This window comes from Sinocyclocheilus grahami, unplaced genomic scaffold, assembly GCF_001515645.1.
Source record: "Sinocyclocheilus grahami isolate Dianchi unplaced genomic scaffold, SAMN03320097.WGS_v1.1 scaffold56.1, whole genome shotgun sequence".
Classification (NCBI taxonomy): domain Eukaryota; kingdom Metazoa; phylum Chordata; class Actinopteri; order Cypriniformes; family Cyprinidae; genus Sinocyclocheilus; species Sinocyclocheilus grahami.
In genome coordinates this window covers 382,159-403,110 of record NW_015505235.1, presented here as the reverse complement: position 1 = coordinate 403,110, position 20,952 = coordinate 382,159, and the positions used below count along the sequence as shown (strand labels likewise).

Below are 20,952 nucleotides of genomic sequence, written 5' to 3'. Positions count from 1 at the left end.
GACTTTTTTAAAGTTTAAAAATCCTTGAAACAAGTTTGCCTGGGAAGCAACATCGAGATATCAAGACTTGTTTTCATAGATTATATCTTGAATACAAATGTATTTGTCTTGAACAGTTTTTTATGAGATTTATTTAAAGCACTCAGATCATTCTAAAATAGTCCAAATAGTTATTTTTAAAATTAAATAAAATAAATTAAAATTATTTTATTTGGACTTTTTTGTCCTGATGCATTTCTTGCAGATTTTTTAAAACTTGTTTATACTTAAAACAAGTGAAATAGGACAACATGCACTTATATTCAATTACATTTCAATGTTGGCCACTCAATTAAGAATGAACAATTAGCAGGTTTTTATTTATTTATTCTTTTTTTTTTGGTAGTGAACTGAATGATTGAAAAGACTCATTAGAATGATTTGTCCTCAAACTGGACATCTGCATTTCCCATGAGAAAGCGGGCACAGATGTTAAGATTTTCAGTGAATTGCTTCTTCAGTTTTGGTCTGTTCTTCACATAAAGCTATTGTATGACATCAGATGACTTGGGGGATACAGTGCCAAGTATATGACTGGGATACAGTCATACCACTTTTATGATGCTTTTTTGCCTTGTTGGAGCTTGACATCTTCAGTTCTCCTTCACTTTCATGGTAGTGAAAAAAAGCAGTCAGGATATTCTTCAAAACATCTAATTTTGTGTTCAGCTGAAGAGATAAAGCCACACAGGTTTGAAACGACGTGACACATAAGTCATTTTTGAATGAACCGTCCCTTTTAACCTCCTGATGCAGTTTGTGGGACGCAAATAACAGACTGTTTAACCGCTGCTAGTATTCAGCCTTTTGTAAAACAGAAAGTGTTTTCCTCATGCGACGTGACCCAGAAGCCAGACAGCTCTTATATTATTTTACCCTGGTGTTCTCTCCTCTCCCTTGCTCCAGATATCAGCCCTTTCCCTAGACGTCGTCGCTCTACCGTAGCATCGAAATATAGGCCAACCCTACGGGACAGAGCCTCTCGACTGAGCGTCCGTGTGCTATGGGATTTCAGGGTTTATGGCCGTATTTATTGTGTTTTCTCTTCACTTTCATTAAATAAGATGGTGGCGTTTGTTTTACAGTCTTGATTTTTCTTGCGTTGGGTTTGCTTTTGCCCTTCAGCTTGACTGGGTCATAAACTGCGTCTGCGGTATGTCAGAGCTGGAGCTGGCAGGCCATTTAAGGTTGACTATTGTGTAGGAGTAGATCAGCGGAGACGTGGAGTGAGTAATTGCTTTGATGCATGGGGCCTGTCTCCTATATTTCTCTCTTTCTCGTTCTGTCTCAATGCTGAAGTGCTCTGGCTTATTAAAACAGCCGTTTAGAGGCCTGAACTTCCTGAGTGTCTCGTGGAAGCTCCAGAACTTTCCTCATTTATCTGCACGGCTCATCTCTCAGCCTTCACAGTCTTCTGGTTATTTTAAATCTGATGTCAGGTGTGGCTTGCTGTCGATTACCACAAACAGTCTTCTTTAATTGGTAAAAATGAATTGGTAAATACATCTGCAGTCTGTTTTTGTTGAAGCAGTTCTTTTTAAAAATGTTCTTTGTGCTCCAGACTAGATTTCTGTCATGCAAAGGTACTTTTAATCCTGCAATGAATGCTGGCAACAGAATATGTCATTAAATGAATATGTTAGTCTTTATGACTCCTGTTTTAAATAAATTATAAATGCAAATAATAGTCATCATGTAGCTTTTGAAGTGTGCAGTTTTTATTCTGAGCAACAGGTAAATCTGTCATGTTCTCTCAATGCATTGATTAAAAATCCTACCAATTCATATGCAGTAATCTTGAAATATGACGTGCATATATATATACAGTTCTACAATATGTTTACATCTATATTTATGTATCACATAAATACACATATGAAATAAATACATGTTCAAAAATTCCACAGAATTCATGAAAATGAGATTTAAGGACCCTTATTTATTTATGCATTAGTATAATTATATTATATTATTATTTTCACTCATGTATATGTATATATATATATATATATATATACACACACACACACACGCACGCACGCACGCACACATACATACATACATACAAACACATGGACCCTTGATTTATTTATTTATTTTTACATTTTAACATTATTTTCTGTATATAAACCATGGTGACTTTGCATGCAGAAAACGGTTTATCAAGCTATTACTGCTTTTCTGTTTTGCTTCCATTTTGAGTTTCTTTAGTATAAAAGCTTTTGAGTAAATTATTGTCTGTAGTAGTTGACAACATGCAGTAAATACTGTAAATAACCCAGAATCTTCCCATTAGTCCTAATGATGTACAAATTAGATTAATTTGTGATGTTCCTCCTCTTGTCTTCCAGACCAGCGACCAAAGCACCAGCGGCCGAGAAGAAAGAACGTCCAACCAGCACCATGAGCGAAGCGTCGAACTACACGGGCGGCTCAGACTATACCACACATCCCAGCAGCCCAACAACCAGAGTGAGTCACTAACTAACTCACTGACCTTGGCCTAGTTCCAGCATGACAGATTGGACTGTCCCATCATGCATCAATAGCATGTTACACAATTACGTCCTCATTACTGCACATTTGCTTCATTGCCTTTGCTCTGTGATGTTGAGTTGATATAGAGTATCATAAAAATGCAGTGGGTTAGGATGGGTGACTAGTTGTTCAGCTAGTTAAAAATCCATGTCAAGCAAGCATTAATGTGTTTTTCTCTGCACCTTCATTCATTTAATCTTAGTGTTTCCATCATGCATTTTTAATGTGATATCTTGCATAAAAATTTGTGGATGGTCTCTGAGAAGTTTCTAAATCAGATTCATTATTCAAGGCTTTCGAAAACTAGTCGACTTGTCATTCAGACAACCCACCGAAAATATCATTTTGCACATCCCTAAACTCTGTATAACATAAAAACACCCAAACAAGATAAACAATTAATGAGTGGCTGTGGCTTCTCAAATAAATAAATGAACATGCATATGCATACATTACGTACATATATAAAGCTATCAAGTGATTAAACTTTTTAATCTAATCAATTACCCAAATAAAATTCTAAATCTAATCAATTCCCCCCCAAAAAAAGATAATTTAAAGTCATTTTTGTGTTAAATGAGAAAAGCATCAAATAGACAAAAAAAAAAGAAATATTTTATCTGATTCAACATCAAATAAATAGTTTTTTTCAGAAGCTGCATCTGAATTAGTATTTAGGTATATTTACAGACCATTTATTGCAGCTCTGAGGTGGCATTTACACCTTGCATTTATAATTGCATAAATAATGCCACAAATGCAATGTTTTTTTTTTTTTTATTAATTTGTAATTAGTTAAAAATTATTTTATTCTTTTTCATTAAATTTTTTATTTTTAATTCGTTTTTAAATGAATTTATTATGATTTATTTATTTATTTTTAATAAAATTATACTCTAAATAAAAAACTAAAACTGCCAGTAGGTGGCAGTAAATGTCTTGGATAATGAGTGAGTCATTCATTCATTCATTCATTCATTCAATTCATTCAAACAGCTGATTCATTTAGAAATTCAACATATGATACGATAGGACAACACACATACAGTGCAGCACAAACTGGTTTTACAGTCAACCCTCTACGGACACCTTGGCATTGAATCGCCATCGGCTATGATATTTTTTTGTTTACTCGTATATATATATATATATATATATATATATATATATATTAAAAAGAAGTTGAAAATTTTATTTTTTGGACCCTTGAGGGTTTTTTTAGCATTATAACTACATTTTCCTCACAATTAAGCATATTCAGCCATAGATTCTCATTACTGTAATGCTAAATTTAATTTAATTAAATTAATAAAAATAAATTAACATTTCTATTTACATTTAGTCATTTAGCAGACGCTTTTATCCAAAGTGACTTACAAATGAGGACAATAAAATAAATAAAAATTAAATTTGGTAATTTTTTTAATAAAAAATACATTTGGTAATTTTTTATAATTTATTAATTATAATTGTTAATATAATTTTATTTTGCATGATACTAATCATATGCGTTTCCTTAGTAACCTGATGTATTAAAAAAAACTACTAAAAAATCATGGTTATATCACAGTACATGACCAACTGAGATAAAAGTTTTCAGTTGAGCAGTTTTGATGGTTATTTAGTTGCTGATGGTCACGTTTTCTGAGATTTGCCTGCACTTAAAAGCTTATCATCAAACGTTTCATCCGTGCTTCATCTGCCTGTGTTTTTATGCAGGCCATGCACGACTCCACAAGCACATTTGTGCTTTTGCATCATATTTTTCACAATCGCTTCTCATAAAAGCCAGATCGAAATAAACACATAAAGCGTTATGGTCGCATCAGTAAGTTGAGTGCGTCTTTGTGTGTGTGATCGCTGCGCCAACGTTCCTTTGAAAGCAGCGTGTTTCCACGAAAAACACGACTACAGAGGTGGTCTCTCCTCTTCCCCAAACATCCTCCATCAAAGCTGCTCCCGCAGCACAAGCAAAATTGTCAGACTTTGTTGTCTGAATTCAAATTTACATGCTTACATGGTGCAAACATTAACACAACAAACAGTAAAACACAAGGGAGGAATATGAATATGATTCATGCCTCAGATAAATGAGTCGCCTTAAAAAATAATAATAATAAAAAAAGAGAGAGTTTCAATTCTGGAGAGCAGCAGCAAACAAAGCAGAGATATTTGAGGAAAATAAGCGTGTATTTGAAAGGGGCGGGCTTTCTGTGCTGCACCGTGATTGGTCGGCTGGTTTTATTGACGGCTGTGCTGCTGGATTTTGCAGGACAGTACTGGAATGAAGATGTGGAAGAAGAGATGGTTTGTTCTGTCTGACATGTGCCTCTTCTACTATAGAGGTGAGTCGAGTGTCTCTGTTTATAAAAACACATCAATGTGTCTGATTTTCCTGTTTATGTGTGAGAATAAATTCATCTCTGAACACTTTGTTAACTTTTGCTGCAATGTAATCAAGTGACACATTTGCGCTGCTATCTGTGGGTTTTACGCTGTGTATTTTTCTAATCGTAGCACTGTATGTCTACTAAATGGATGGTTTCTACTATTATGTGCTCTTCCAAAAGTTTTTTTAGTGATCTGAATAAAATTTGCGAGTGCATTACTGAATGATTCGGATTCCACATAATGATTTTGAATCACTAATGATTCAATGTGGTTCTTTTGATTCCTTCTGTTGTTCATTCTGAGTGATTGAGTGAGTCAATAGACTGATTCAAACTGCTAACACAGGAATTCAAAAGTGAGTCTTTTTTTATTGATTCGTTAAAATGAACTAGTTCATAAGTCTTTTTTTAATAATTCTATGATTGTCAGTTATGATTTACATAATGGATAATTTACTGTCAGCCAGTCATTATCTTGATATTATATTATCTCAATAGAAGTACCCTGATGAGGTTTATTTTGCTCTAATTATCATTTGACTGAACATCTCACTTCTCACGGATGGCTACTTAACAAGTAAACAAATAAATGGATATAAATGTTGAAACATATGTAACTTGTTTCTCTATTCAGTTATAAAGCGTTGCTATTGACAGTGGTCACTATTTCAGTGTTATTTTAGTATTGTTTATGTACTATTTTAGTATTTATTCACATTTTAAATAAACTGTTTTTATATTTTCATTTTTATTTTTAGCAATTGTGTTGTACCTTTTGTCTTTTTATTTTTATTATTTAAAAAATTATTTATTTTTACAAATATTTCTGTTGCTTAATTTGTTTTTAGTTTTAGTCATTTTAGTGAAATAATAATAAATCACTCATCTTATGTAGCATGACTGACCAGTGCACGCTGTACGCATTATGAAATTTGGCCAATTAAAATAAAGTTTTGCTTTTATATAAAAATAAAAATGAGGTGGTGAATAATAAGAGATTTTTAATGTCAGCTAGGTTTGGTAACTAAAAACCAATACATAAAAAAAATAAAATAAAATACACTACTGTTCAACAGTTTGGGGTCTGTAACAATTTAATGTTACAAAATATTTTTTTATTAAAATTAAGGCTGTTCCTTTGAACTTGTTGTTTACCGCTCCAGTCCTAATGACTGTTGGCTGAGATTTTGTGCAGAATTGTTAGAGTTTTGTATCCGTCGCTGAACTTTCTCTGAGCTTAGATTGTTTTTGGCGGTATCAGGCTGAGTCTGATCTTGACAAGAGAGCTGATCATCTCTCTGTGTTTGTTTGCTGTCAGTGATTCAGCGCGGCGTCTGCTGTGAGCCACCGGCAGGTTTCTTCACTTCTGAACGCCGCCTCACAGATCTGAGCCGCACACTGTGCTCCAGAACTCACTGTGTGGGATGTTTACAAAATGCAAAAACTTGCTCCATGTAACTTTTAAAAGACAATTGCATATCATAGTGCTGAAATATCATTGTCTTCATTGGTCTCTGTTGCAGAGGAATAGCAAGCATGTTAGTCTGCTGAGTTTGCATCACAAGAATGTATATTGCCCATATTTTGGGTTAGGATTTCAAACATCTACTTAACATTATTTATACAACTGTAAATAAACATGCATGGACATTAGGCTTGCCGCGATAGGCGGTGCTGACGGTGATACCGTTGTTAAGCCGCAACACCGGTTACGTCACTTGCCCACCGCGGCACCGACCCCCACCGATGTTTTGATTTTTTGTTATATATATCATTTATATCATTTAGTTCAGTATCTAAGGTGATTTTGGAAGTTTTTTTTAAACATTCGTTTCTTATTTAATTGGTTCCACAGTGTTTGCTGATTTTTACATTATTTAAACTTTGTGTAATTTATTTATTTTATTTGACATCAAGGTGTATGCCGTGCCTCCAAGCTTTCTTATTCATTTTGCTAATAAACTTTCTACGTTTCTTATTTATTTGGTTATATATTATACGTTTGCTTATTTCCAGTTTTGTATAGGCTACCTATTTAAACTTTATGTAAGTTATTTGTTATTTTATATTAGGCATAGCCTGCCCTATAGCATGGTGTATTTTTATTTGTTTTGTTAATAAAAGTTCTATGTTTTATAAATAGGCTAAAGTTTTTTTTTTGACGTTGTATTTTGTTGTTGCATTCAAGCAACTGATGCCGAATTGCCGCTAATTCGAAAGTAAAATGCGCACGGTGCTTTTAAGCTATTTAAAAGTGAAGGAAAGCGAGGAAAAGAGGGAAAATTCTAATGAACTAAAAATGAACAATTGCTTTACGCCGAATTGGCGCTATTTGAAAGTGAAAGTAAAGAGCACACGCCGCTTTTGCAAGCTATTTAAAAGAGAAAGAAAAGAGGATACGCCCCCACGGTGATACCGGTATTATCGGTGTTGTCACATGTCGATTAACCGGTGGGAAAATTTCCTCAACGTCACAACCCCTAATGGACATGTTATAGATATACAGATTTTTCAGTGACTCTTTCTTCAGTTTACATTATGCCAGTAGGTTGTGACAATTGACCTGTCTTTATGAGTGGGTCATTTATTCACTCAGTCGATTCCTTCAAAAACACTGATTCATTCAGGACTAAAATATGTTTTATTCAGTCAATCACTAAATCTTTCATGCAACCAATTTGATTCATTTAGGGACAAAACAAGTGACTGTTTTTTTATGAGAAAATGATTGAATCTTTCATTCAACCATTTCAATTCATTCAGGTATGATACAAGTGACTGTCTTTATGAGTGAGAAGTTCATTGACTCAATCTATTCCTTACTCAATTATTAGACTTATTCAAGAGCAAAATATATTTGTCACCTGTAAATGATTGAATCTTTCACTCAACCGATTAGATTAATTCAGGAACAAAACAAGTGACTGTCCTTATGAGAAAATGATTGAATATTTAAATCGACTGATTTTATTCACTAAAAAATAAAACAAGTGACTGTCTTCATGAGAAAATGATTAAATCTTTCACTCAACCAATTTGATTCATTTAGGAAAGTGATTTGCTAGTAGAAATTGATTGATTCTTTCAATCGACCCATTTGATTAATTCAGGAACGAAACAAGTGACTGTCTTCATGAGTGAGAAATTCATTCATTCAATCGATTCCTTTCAAAACACTGACTTATACATTAACAAAATATATTTATCCTCTGCAAATGATTGAATCTTTCATTCAATAAATTCGATTCATTCAGGAATTAAACAAGTGATTTCATTTACTTCAAAAACACAAGGAACGTTCAGGAATATATTTATCACCAGTAAATCGTTGAATTATTCACTCAACTGATTCAGTTCATTCAGGTCTTTAAGTGATTCGTCGAATCATGTATTCAGCAGATTGATGTAGACACACTGAGTCATTCATTGAAACACTGGATCAGGAATATGGGATGATATTAGACTATAAATGATTAATAAATGCACGCACAATTATCCATGTACTGCATACAATTTATACATGTATCTTACTAACCACAAACAAATACCCTTCAATTTGAGTCTGTGGAATTCTGGATTAAATAATTGTGCAGAGATTTGTACAAATACAGACATGTTTGCGTATAAAAATGTTCTGTTCTGCATTAATATATCATAAATTGCTCATGCAAAAAGGAATCTGTGCATACGTGGATCAGGTGACACGCGTGTATTAATTGATGTCTAGTTCGAGTCGATCTTGTTCAGTTCATTTGGATTGAGACTTCATTTTCTCAGTTTACAGCATGTCACGTCCCCCACAAACACAACTACCAACGATCGTAGAAATATAATAAAGATGTTTTATTGAACTTGTTCTAACTTAACTTGCCTTAAGGCACAGAATAGCTTATATTATTTTGCCATGCAAGAACTTTGTGACCGTACCTTGTTTTTTTCTGTAATTCAATGGCACGTTGTCAGTTGTTCCTTTAGAACAGAAAATTTTTATACACAAACATATCTGTATTTTTTCAAATCGCTGCACAATCATTTTATCCCGAATTCAACAGACTCAAATTGAAAGGCAAAAACAGTTGTGCTGCTTCAAATTTTTCTGGAATCCGTGATACATTTGGTTTTTCAGGATTCTTTGATGAATAGATAATCCAAAAGAACAGCATTTATTTGCAATAGAAATCTTTTGGAACATTTTAAATGTCTTTACTGTTACTTATGATCAATTTAATGCATCCTTGCAGAATAAAAGCATTAATTTCTTTTAAAAACAAAAACTTACCGACCACGAACTTTTGAACATGTATTTATAAATTAACCTAAACCTAGATTAATAAAATTGTGTTCATTGTTTGTTTCTGATACCAAGTTGAATTGTATTACAAAATTTTTACTTGTCTAATAGCTTATAGAAACAAACCTTGTCACTTTTAGGATCCTGACTATTTCCATTAAAAGCATTAGAAATATTACGCTGACTTCAGGCCAGCAAAACTTTTTAGTATTAACTAAATTTTGAGAATTAAAGTTAGACAGATTTAGTCTCTCTCTGGGGTCGGATCGGTGTGTTCATTTGTGAATTTAATCAAGTCTTGAAAATTAAATCCTGCCATCCTGCTCAAGGGGCGAGAGTTTGGCTCTAGTAAAACAATTATTAACTTGAGTTAGACCAGTTTCCTGACACAGGTTTTTGCTGGATGGCACTTTTCAGCTGACGCTGCATTTTTGTGTCTTGTTCTGTGAGTCTCAGTGGAGTCATTTACCTATTAGTGCAGGTATTTTCATGTCGACTCATTACTTTTTCTCGATCTTATTCTCTATTTCACAATGGTGTGGCTTGTCCTCCATGAGGATTCATGAACTCGAGCATCAACATGTTTACTAGATGGAGCTTCGCTAATATGGTGAGTCCTGATTTTGCACAATGCCACATTAACATACTTCACCACATTAACCAGGAACATCTTCATCCTTTCATTATCTAGACCTTAAAGGAATAGTTCACCCAAAAATTTACATTTGCTGAAAATTCACTCACCCTCAAGCCATCCAAGATGTAGATAAGTGTTTCTTCATCAGATTTGGAGAAATGTAGCATTCCATCACTTGCTCAACAATGGATCCTCTGCAGTGAATGGGTGCCGTCAGAATGAGAGTCCAAACAGCTGATAAAAACATCACCATAATCCACAAGTAATCCACACCAGCAATTAACTTCTTGGGAAGACAGAAGCTGCATGTTTGTAAGAAACAAATCCATAATTATAAAGACATTCTTAACTTCAAACCATTGCTTTTGGCTAAAATACGAGTCCATAATCCATAATAAGGACTCATATATTGACCAGAAATTATGGTTTAAAGCTAAAACACCTTAATGATGGATTTGTTTCTTACAAACACACATCTTTTGGTTTCACAATGCTAACTGATGGACTGGAGTGGATTACTTGTGGATTATTGTGATGCTTTTATCAGCTGCTTGGACTCTCATTCTGATGGCACCCATTAAGAGTGTATCTCATAGAAATTTATTTTGTATGCTGCCTATGTAGACTGAAACATCTCACTAGGGTTTATAACGGAGTTCTTGCTAACTATTCTAAAGCGCTGAGTGTTTGCTCTTTGAAGCTTATATAAACTGTTGTGAGAGATGAGTTGTAATATCCAGACAAAAGCTGTCAGAGTCGAGCAGTCAGACAAACTCCTGAGGGGCTCTGAACGATGGGGGTCTGTCAACTCAAATCCTCCTGACGAATTTCTGCTCACTTCAGAAAGACTACTCAAGCATTATTGCATTTTGACACCAGCTAGGACACCCAAAGCAGGTACTTATTGGTATTCACCGTCCACTCTTTTTTCCCCTCAGGGTGCTGTGTTGGTTTTTCACAACTAGGCGACGCATCCAAACATGCGGACGTACTATTTCAGCACTGACACAGCCAAAGATATGGAGTCCTGGATGAAGGTTATGACAGATGCAGCATTGGTCCACTCTGAGCCAATCAGAAGGTAAGAAAACATGCTCCGGTTCACTCTGAACCAATCAAAAGGAAAACATTCAAATCCCTTGTACCACTTCAATGACATTTATAGCCGTTAATTTCAGCAGTTTGTTTTCCCAGGTTAGGAGTTAGTGCAAAAAAGCAACAACAACAAAAAAAAGTAATTAATGATATAAATAATTTAAAAACAATAATAAAATAAAGAAAAATCTGAAGTTGTTTTTTATGATCACTAATACTGTCAAAATTTTATGCAAATTAATTACTTTTTTTTAAGCAAAAATAACAAAGAAATAAAACCTAAAGTAGTTGTTTGTGATCAGTGAAAATTTGAGTTGTTAATCCTTTTTTTTATATAAAAGATATTTTACTCAATTTGTTTTTCTGGGTTAAGAATTTTTTTTAGAAGCAAAACAAAATAAGTTAATTAGTAATAAAATAATAATTAAATAACTGAAAAATTTAAAAGAAATAATAAATTAAAGAAAAAATAAATAAGTTTTTTATGATCAGTAATAATGTCAAAATGTTAATATTTTTTAAATGTATATTTTTACCCCAGTTTAAGAAGCAGTTTCTTAAAAGCAAAACAAAATATGTAATTAGTAATATAAATAGCTTAAAATCAATAATAACAAAGATGATGTAAATTGTTAATAAATGCTTTTTTATATATAAAAATATATTTTACTTTAATTTTCCAGGTTAAGAATTATTTATATTGTTGTTAACTTGTCTTTAAGCTGCCTCAGTAGAAACCACTTCAGTCACTTCAGCGTTTCCTCTTTCCTCTTGGCACTCTTCATAACGGTGCTTTTGTCATACCTTTTTGAGTTTCTAGACTAGAGCCGCTTCTATCCCGAGAGAGTCTGACAAGCAGAGATTTTCACAGCTTTATAAGTGCAGAAGATGTTTTTGAAACTCTGTGTGTCTTGTTTGTTTCATTACAGCTTTTAGCACAATCACAGATACTGAAGAGTTCTCTCAGACTTAAACACTTGCTTTTCTTTTTTTCGGCAACAGGATCACAGCTGTGATTGAAATGGAACTTCAGCTCACTTTTCATAGAAACAAAGTGACTTTTATTAAAAGAGAGACAAATGTTTGGTCAGAAAGAGATTGCATTGATTTAGTGTTTCAGTGGTGCTCTGTATCACGTAGTTTGTCTAGTAAAGCTCTTTATAAATCTTATACATTTAGAGCAGTTGAATCGCTTGTTTTTAATCTGAAATGCTCGCTTGCTTCTCTCACTCACTAGCTTTTCGTTCTTTCTCTTTCTGCAGGCTTGAGAAGGTGAAGGTTGACTCACGCAGCCCTCAGGAGATGAACAACATGCTGAATCACCGAGTCCTGACCCGACCCGAGATCCAAAACAACGAGAGAAACCGTGAGACGCTCCGCCAGGAGGAGAAGAAGCAGAAAGCCGTGGACAAGCAAAAAGAGAAAGACGGCAGGGTAAGCGTGCAGAAAGATGGAGAGCGATACAACCTCCAGAGAGACGCAGACAACTACACTCTGCACTCAGACGCTCAGAGACTCGCTCTGCAGAAGGACGGAGACAGATACATGCTGCAGAAGGACGTGGAGAAATATGTTCTGCAGAAAGACGGAGACAAATACGCAGTCCACAAAGACGGAGAGAAGTACCTGCTGCAGAAGGATGGCCAGAAATACACGCTACACAAAGACGGAGACAAGTTCACGCTTCAGAGGGAAGGCGAAAAATACGCTCCCCCGAAAGACAGCGAGAAGATCCTGCAAAAAGAGACAAGGTACCCTCATGGAGACAAACACATGCAGCAGAAAGACCCGGAGAAACCCGTCCCGCCACTGCTGGAGGGTGAGAAATACGGCTTCCAGAACGAGGGCACTGTGGAGCGGCCGCTCACCAAGATCAACAGCATCAAACTCCAGCCGGCTCAAGCCGCGGCCATCGCTGCGGCCGTCTCGTCCTCCAGACAGCTCCAGTGCGCAGCAGGATCCGGGCAGTACAAGCCGGCCCAGGTCAACGGTTCTGGGGAACGAGGAGGAGACCGAAGCCCTGGAGACATGAGCAATACGATGCCCCAGAGGACGACGGTGCCGCCACAGCCAGCAGAACCAGAGCGAACCCTGAGCAGAACCAACTCCATGCAGCAGCTGGAGCAGTGGGTCCGTACACACCGCACACGGGCCCCGGACGACGACACCAGGAGGTGAGGAAACACATTTTATAACCCTTTAGGGGTTCATTTCAAGCTAATATTGCTTATTTTATTGCTTTATTGATTTTTTGTGTGTGTAAAGTCTCATTAATGCTCTAATTCTTTTTAGCCTTCTTTTTAGTGTGGTTGTGATGATCCCATGAGAGACTAGCTTATATGTGACTTTATAGACTGCACAATAAATATGACAAACTTTACATTATAAACTACAAGCTTTACAAACCAAACGTACTACATGCTGTGCAATACACATTTTACACTATGCACAGTACAATCTACACAATACCTACTTTCTTTACTAATTAGAATATGGAACTAAGTTAAAAACTGCTTGCATTACAAAGTACACAGTACATACTTTAAAAACTTTACAAACTATATGTAACGTTTTAAACATTAAAACTACTTGCATTACAAACTACATGTGACTTTGTAGACTAAGCAATAAATATTACAAACGTTACATTATGAGCTAGAAACTTTACAAACCAAACGTACTACATGCTACACAATACACATTTTACACTACACAGTACAAACTACAGGAAACTTTACAAACTACTTTTATTACGAAGTACACCGTACACACTTTACAAACTATATAACATTTTAAACATTAAAACTACTTGCATTACAAACTACATGTGACTTTGTAGACTACACAATAAATATTAAAACATTTACATTATGAACTACGAACTTTACAAACCAAACACATTGCAAATTGTACAATTTAAATGCTACACATTAAAAATTACACAATATATATTTTACAAAATGCTCACTTTGCACATCAGCTGCACAATATAAACTTTACAATCCCTGCTTGACAAACTATACAGCATGCACTTTACAAACCAAACACATTGCAAACCAAAGATACTACAAACTACATAATGTTTTACACTACATGCTGTGCAAACTACATAATGCCTGCTTTACAAATTACTTGTTTTACAATTTACACAGTACGCACTTTACATGCTTTACAAACCAAACACATTACAAACTATACATGTTTTAAATGCTACACACATTGTAAACTACACAAAACTATATTTTACAAAATGTTCACTTTACAAACTATACATATTGTCAGACTCACAATACATGCTTTAAAATCTAAACACATTGCACATTATACAATTACTTTTTTACAAACTACTTAGATTATTAATTACAGTACAAACTGCAAACTACACAATATACATTTTACAAACTACAAAATGCTCACTTTACAAGCGAAACACATTACACATTTGTTTGTAAAAGCAGGTATTTAGTTTGTAAAGTTTGTAAAGATTTTATTTTGTAGTTTATGCTTTTGACTTTTATTTGTAGTTTTTAGCATGTATATTGAGTAGCTTGTAATGTTTACCTTGTAAACTTATTTTGTAGTTTGAAAAGTGTACATTACAAAACACAAACTACACTATGCACAAAATATCAACTGCATAATATATGCTTTACCATCTACACACATTACAAACTACAACACAGTTTGTGTTTAATTTGTAAAAGCAAGTATTGTGTTAAATATAGTTTTTAAAGTTTGTGTTTTGTAGTTTGTAATATTTTTGACTAGTTTTTAGCTTGTAAAGTGTACATTACAAAACACAAACTACACTATGCACAAAATATCAACTGCATAATATATGCTTTACCATCTACACACATTACAAACTACAACACAGTTTGTGTTTAATTTGTAAAAGCAAGTATTGTGTAGTTTTTAAAGTTTGTGTTTTGTAGTTTGTAATATTTTTGACTATGTAGTTTTTAGCTTGTATATTGTGTAGCTGGTAATGTTTAGATTGTAAATCTTATTATCTTGTACTTTAAGTGTATATTATGTTTGTTGTGTTTATATACCTACATATTCTTCTCAAACTAAATATTACAAACTACACAATGCAAACTTGCCAAACCGAAAAACTTTACAGGTCATAAACTTTAAAGGGTTAGTTCACCCAGTCATTAATTACTCACCCTCATGTCGTTCCAAACCCGTAAGACCTTCGGTCATCTTCAGGAACACAAATTAAGATATTTTTTCCTAAATCTGAGAGCTCTCTCAAAGAAAACAAAAATTGCATAATTTATTCAACAATTCTCCTCCCCGAGTTAACATCTTCTGCCATTTTGGAGAGTACCATGACGCATGCGTGCGCTTTCTCCTGAACTTAAACAAAGCTGATTACGTTCTGTGGAAAGCGTGCACATGCGTCGCTGTACTCTCCAAAATGGCGGCAGACAGTAACTGTATTATGTAGTTTGTAACGTTTAGTTTGTAAAATGATTTTGTAGTTTTGTAAAGTGTGGATTATGTAGTTTATAATGTAGTCATATATGCTTCTCAAATTAAACGCATTACGATCTACACAAAATGCACTTTAAAAACTACTTTACTTTTTGAGTGCATATATAGTTGTATTTTTGTACACTCCCGTCTGTCTGTCAGAAAACAAACTAGATGCTGTGTCCATGCATCATTCTGTCTGTCTGAGTTTCTGAAGCATCAGGCCTCTGACAGTAGTGCCAGAGAGCAGCAGAGTGCTTTGTTTTCTCTCCCACTCTCAGTCCCCTGACACATCTGCTCCACAACAAACTCCAGCGTCTGCAGGCAGTGTTCCTGCATGAGCTCTTTATCATGACCCAACAGATATTTTTACCTCTGCCCGGTCTCAATGCCTCCGCTGGCCCGGACCGGTTGTGTGGGAGGAGCGTATGCTGTCAGGTGCTATCCTCTGTTTAGCCGTGCAGTGGCAGAGTAGGAGGACGTGTGTTTGCTTTGCTTGTCTCGTCCTCCTCTCCTCTGATGAATAAGTCATGGAGCTTTGTGCTCGAGCACCACGAAAATGTGTCTCAAAGTGGATCAGAGTTGCTGTCAGTGCAGGAAGAGGAACAGGAAGGCGAGCGAGGAGAGAGAACGGCGCCGTGTGTTCGTGTTATTTAAGATGCTGATTCATGCTGATTATCAAAAGGCATCGGTGAAGCGTGTCTCTGCTGTGCCTACATGCTCTTCAGAAACTATCATCAATATTTGTGCAACTCATGCACATATCGCAACTCTCGCATAAACCGCCGTCAGGCTAGTTTTTGACAGTATTTCTTGCATATGGACGTCCTGACCAATCAAAAACTTTTTCCAGACTCTCAGCAGACTGCGTGGTTGCATGCCACAATCTGTATTTATTTTCTCAGGCAGCAAACTGAATTTTTAAGCTGTTTAGTTTTACCAAAACAATGCTCAAAATTCAGGACGCCATTAAAAGCAGCAAATACAAATAAAAATTCAATCACATTTGTAATCAAAGTTATTTTATTTTAGATGAGAGAACTTTGAGCAGATGTGCAGTGTCACTGTTAATTTTGTCAGCGAAATTACTTTAAAAAGATTGTTTGACTGGGTTTTTGGATTTCAACAACGATAACAAATGTGAAAGGATGATTAAATAATTGTAATTATACACTGATTAAACAAATTTGACAAATGTATCTTTGCACAATATTAACAATGTTTTAATGTTTATTGATGAAAAAAATGAGAATTTAATGTTGTATTTATATCAACAAAGACAAATCTTTTGTTTAATATTTTTAAATATAGTACAATCTTTATTATAATATTAAATATAATAAACTTAAAATATTTAAATTGTTCAAAGTTTGTTGTTTAACAACATTTAGTTTTAATGCATTTAGTTTATTAAATCTTAATGCATGTTTCAATTAATATTTTAAAATACTAATACTAATATTAGTATTATAATATTTGTAGTACAATAGTATTCTAAATATTTCTCATTTGTTTAAAGTTTGTAAAAAATAATTGTTTTTCAGTGTTGCATTTATTTGAATAAATATTTAGTTTCATGCGTGTTTTGATTAATATTTTTAAACATAATATCTATCATAAAACTTTAAATATTTTAATAAACTGAGCGAAACTAACTGCTGTAAAATGTAAAATTAGATTAAAATATGTTAATGTTGCCAATACCCTACACCGTGGTAGATAATTGAGCTGGTTTTCTGCATCCAGCCAACATCGTTTGGAGCTCCTCGTGTTCAGCAAATTGAGACATGACTTTTGTGGTTGTGCTTCTTGGCAGTCAGAGCTCTTTATTGATTTCTGCTATGTCAGTACAAGGGTGCACATGCCAAACCTTTTAATGGTGCCTATAAAAGTGCCAAACCGATCTCACCAGCTCCTGGTAAAGAGTAAATCTCAGTACAGTCTTCAGAAAGTGTCCTGGCACATGTACATCTTTTCCCTGCGTTTCCTGTTGCTGATGCATGTGCAATTATTTCTGAGCGATTGGCAGATGACGAGTGAAAAAATTTGAGGTGTTTTTAGAAGCGAGTATAAGCATGACGCTTTTATCGTATACTAATGAGTCAGTGCTTAATTATTGCCTGCAGCACAACAGGAAATCATCACAAAGTCAAAGCCGGGCCTTATGAGCATGATTGTATTCTAAAACTCTCTTCTTCAAGCGGAGTTGTTTGTATATCGCTGACCTTTCTGTGACGCCAATTTCTTTGTCTTCAAGCATAACATCCTACCAAATGTTGCCCATGAGCATAAATAATATTTAAATTCATGTAGAATGAATCTATATTTAATTTAATGTCTAAATGAGCATAAATTAATAAATATATAAATTAATGTGATTCACTAAAATCAAATTGACGAAAATGTTATTCACAGCATAGTGTATATTTAATCATTTTCAAATTTGAAAACGTTATAGTTTAATTTTCATTTGATTAAAAGATTACTGGTTTTATCTTTTGATTAAAAGATAAAAACATAATTTTTTTAATCAAATGAAAATGAAACCCTTTAAGTTTTTTGGTAACAAATTAATAAATATATAAATTACTATTTGATTGACTAAAGTCAAGTTCACTCAAATGTTATAGTTTTAAAAAAATTTTTTACTGTATTTTGGATCAAATGAATGCAGACTTTTTTGTTTGTTTCAAAAATATAACCAAATTTTGCTGACCCCAAACTTTTTTCTCCAAATTCAGTTTATTTTTTCTTTTCTTTTTTTGCCATTTGAATTTATCTTGATTCCTGTTTTTAATGGTTTAATTCTTCTGGTCTCCAGTTTTTCTGCATTATGTTTTAATGTTGTTGTTTTTTTTCTTAATTATTTTAAAAAGCATGTCTGAATTAATTTCATTAAAGAAATTGGTTTATGAATCTTTTTACAATAATAGGGCTATGAATTTTTTTTTTTCCCCCAGACATTCTGTATTGTGTCTTAATTTTATATTGTGTCTTAACTCAAACCCATAAAACATTAATTTATCTTTTAATTCAATGCAAATTGAACCCTTTCATTTTTCAAGTGCAGTTGAAAGTCCAATTTCCAATTTGGAAGTCCAATTTCTTTGTCTTCCAGCATTACGTCCTACCAAACGTTGCCGCGGAACATGCCGAGCCACCGTGCGCAGATCGTCCCACGTTATCCCGAGGGCTACCGGACGCTCCCGCGTAACATGCTGCGGCCGGACAGCATCTGCAGCGTGGCGGGGTCGATGTACGACCGGGCTCTGCAGCCCACGACTGCAGAGAAGCGGCGCTCCATACGGGACGACACCATGTGGCAGCTGTACGAGTGGCAGCAGAGGCAGGCACACTGCCGGATCGGATACGGGACGCTGCCCAGCCCCAAAACCATGGGCCAGATCGCCGAGTCCATCCCCACGTCTCCTTCCCATGGGTCTCTGGCCGGTTACCACACTTTCTCCCCTAATCGCCCCCTCAACCCAGATTCCCGCTCTGAAGTTTCCTCACCGGTGTTTCGTGGGGACGTGACTATTGAACGCCGCCACCGACCGCACCTCTCCAAGGTACAGAGTCACACAGGGTTCCCACAGCAGGGACAAACTTGGAAAATATAAAATAATTATTTCCAAACCTGGGAAAAAAGAAAAAAAAAAACAAGCTTCAGGTGCAAACTATATATATATATTAGTGCTGTCAAATGGTTAATCGCGATTAATTGCATCCAAAATAAAAGTGTTTGTTTACATAATATATTTATGTGTACTGTGTTTATTTATTATGTATATATAAATACACACACATACAGTGTATATTTTGAAAATATTTACATGTATATACATTTATATATTTATATTATTATATTATATATAAATATATTTAATATATAAACACAACATATTTTTCTTAAATATATAAATGCATGTGTTTGTATTTATATATATATATATACATAATAAATATACACAGTACACTCATATTATGTAAACAAAAACTTTTATTTTGGATGCGATTAATAGTTTGACAGCACTAATATATATATATATGTATATAATATATATAAATTATTTTCAATTATAAATGTGTAACAAATATATATAATTAATCAGTTAACAACTTAATACAGAGCCTTTGTCATTTTTTTCCACGTTTTATGTTGCAGCCTTATGTTAAACTGCTTTAAATTATTTTTTTTCCCCACATCAATCTACACTCCATACACCATAATGACAAAGCAAAAACAGAACTGTCACAACTTTGTAAATTTATATGAAAAAATAAAAAAACTGAAATAAGTACGTTGCATAAGTCAAGGCAGTTAACTCAGTACTTAGCTGAAGCACCTTTACAGCCTCAAGTATTTTTGGGTATGATGCGACAAGCTTTGCACATCAGCACTTGGCAATTATCTGCTATTCTTCTCCTCATCTCTTCACCTCTCAAGCTCTGTTAGGTTGGATGGGGGCTGACGCACATTTTCAGGTTTCTCCAGAAATATATGATTGGGTTCAATCCCAGGCTGTGATTGGGTCACTCAAGGACATTCACAGAGTTGTCTGTAAGCCACTCATTGTCCTGTTGGAAGGTGAACCTTCTGCCCAGTCTGAGTTTCTGAATGCTCTGGACTGGGTTTTCATTAAGGCTATCTCAATAATTTGGTGCATTGAGCTTTTCTTCTACTCTGACGAGTCTCTCGGTCCCTGCCGCTGAAAAACAGCCCCACAGCATGAGGCTGCTACCAGCACACTTTACTTTTGGGATGCTACTCTGCAGGTGATGACTGATGAGCAGTGCCTGGTTTCCTTCAAACATGATGCTTAGAATTGAGGTTCATCAGACCAGATAATATTGTTTCTCAGAGTCTGAGGGTCCTTTAGGTGCTTTTGTTTTGGCAAATTCTAAGTGTGTTTTCATGTGTCTTAACTGAAGAGAGGATTGAGCCTTGCCACACCACCATAAAGCCCAGATCGGTGGAGTGTTGCAGTGATGTTTGTCCTTCTGTAAATTTCTCCCATCTCCACATATGATCATGGAGCTCAACTAGAGTGACCATCAGGTTCTTGGTCACCACTCTAACCAAAGCCATTCTCCATCATTTGCTCAGTTTGGCCAGGAGGCCAGCTCTTGGAAGAGACTTGGTTGTTGCAAACATCTTCCATTAAGGGTAACGGAGACCACATGCTTCTGTGAACCTTCAATGAAGCAGAATTTTTTTCTGAACTCTTCCACAGATGTGTGGCTTGACGCAAACCTGTTTCTGAGCTCTACATGCAGTTATTTTGACCTCAGTGCTTGGTTTTTGCTCTAATATGCATTATCAGCTGTTAGACCTTTTATTAAGACGTGTGTGCCTTTCCAAATCATACCCATTCGACTGAATTTGCCACAGGTTAACTTAAAGTGTGGTAACATTTACAAGCAAAATGATTGCTCCTGAGCTAAATTTCAACTGTCCCAGATAAGGGTATGAATACTTA

The 20,952-nt window shown here is 34.9% G+C and overlaps 1 protein-coding gene across 1 annotated transcript in view; it reads left to right on the top strand.

Moving 5' to 3' along the window:
• Positions 1-20,952, top strand: part of LOC107584023 (pleckstrin homology domain-containing family A member 5-like) — a 164,891-nt gene that overhangs the window by 120,180 nt on the left and 23,759 nt on the right. The window contains exons 5-11 of the mRNA XM_016270428.1: positions 2,391-2,511; positions 4,841-4,959; positions 6,493-6,535; positions 10,295-10,327; positions 10,861-10,976; positions 12,253-13,164; positions 18,591-19,041. Coding sequence (XP_016125914.1) covers positions 2,391-2,511; positions 4,841-4,959; positions 6,493-6,535; positions 10,295-10,327; positions 10,861-10,976; positions 12,253-13,164; positions 18,591-19,041 — 1,795 coding nt within the window. The remainder of the gene's footprint in view (positions 1-2,390; positions 2,512-4,840; positions 4,960-6,492; positions 6,536-10,294; positions 10,328-10,860; positions 10,977-12,252; positions 13,165-18,590; positions 19,042-20,952) is intronic.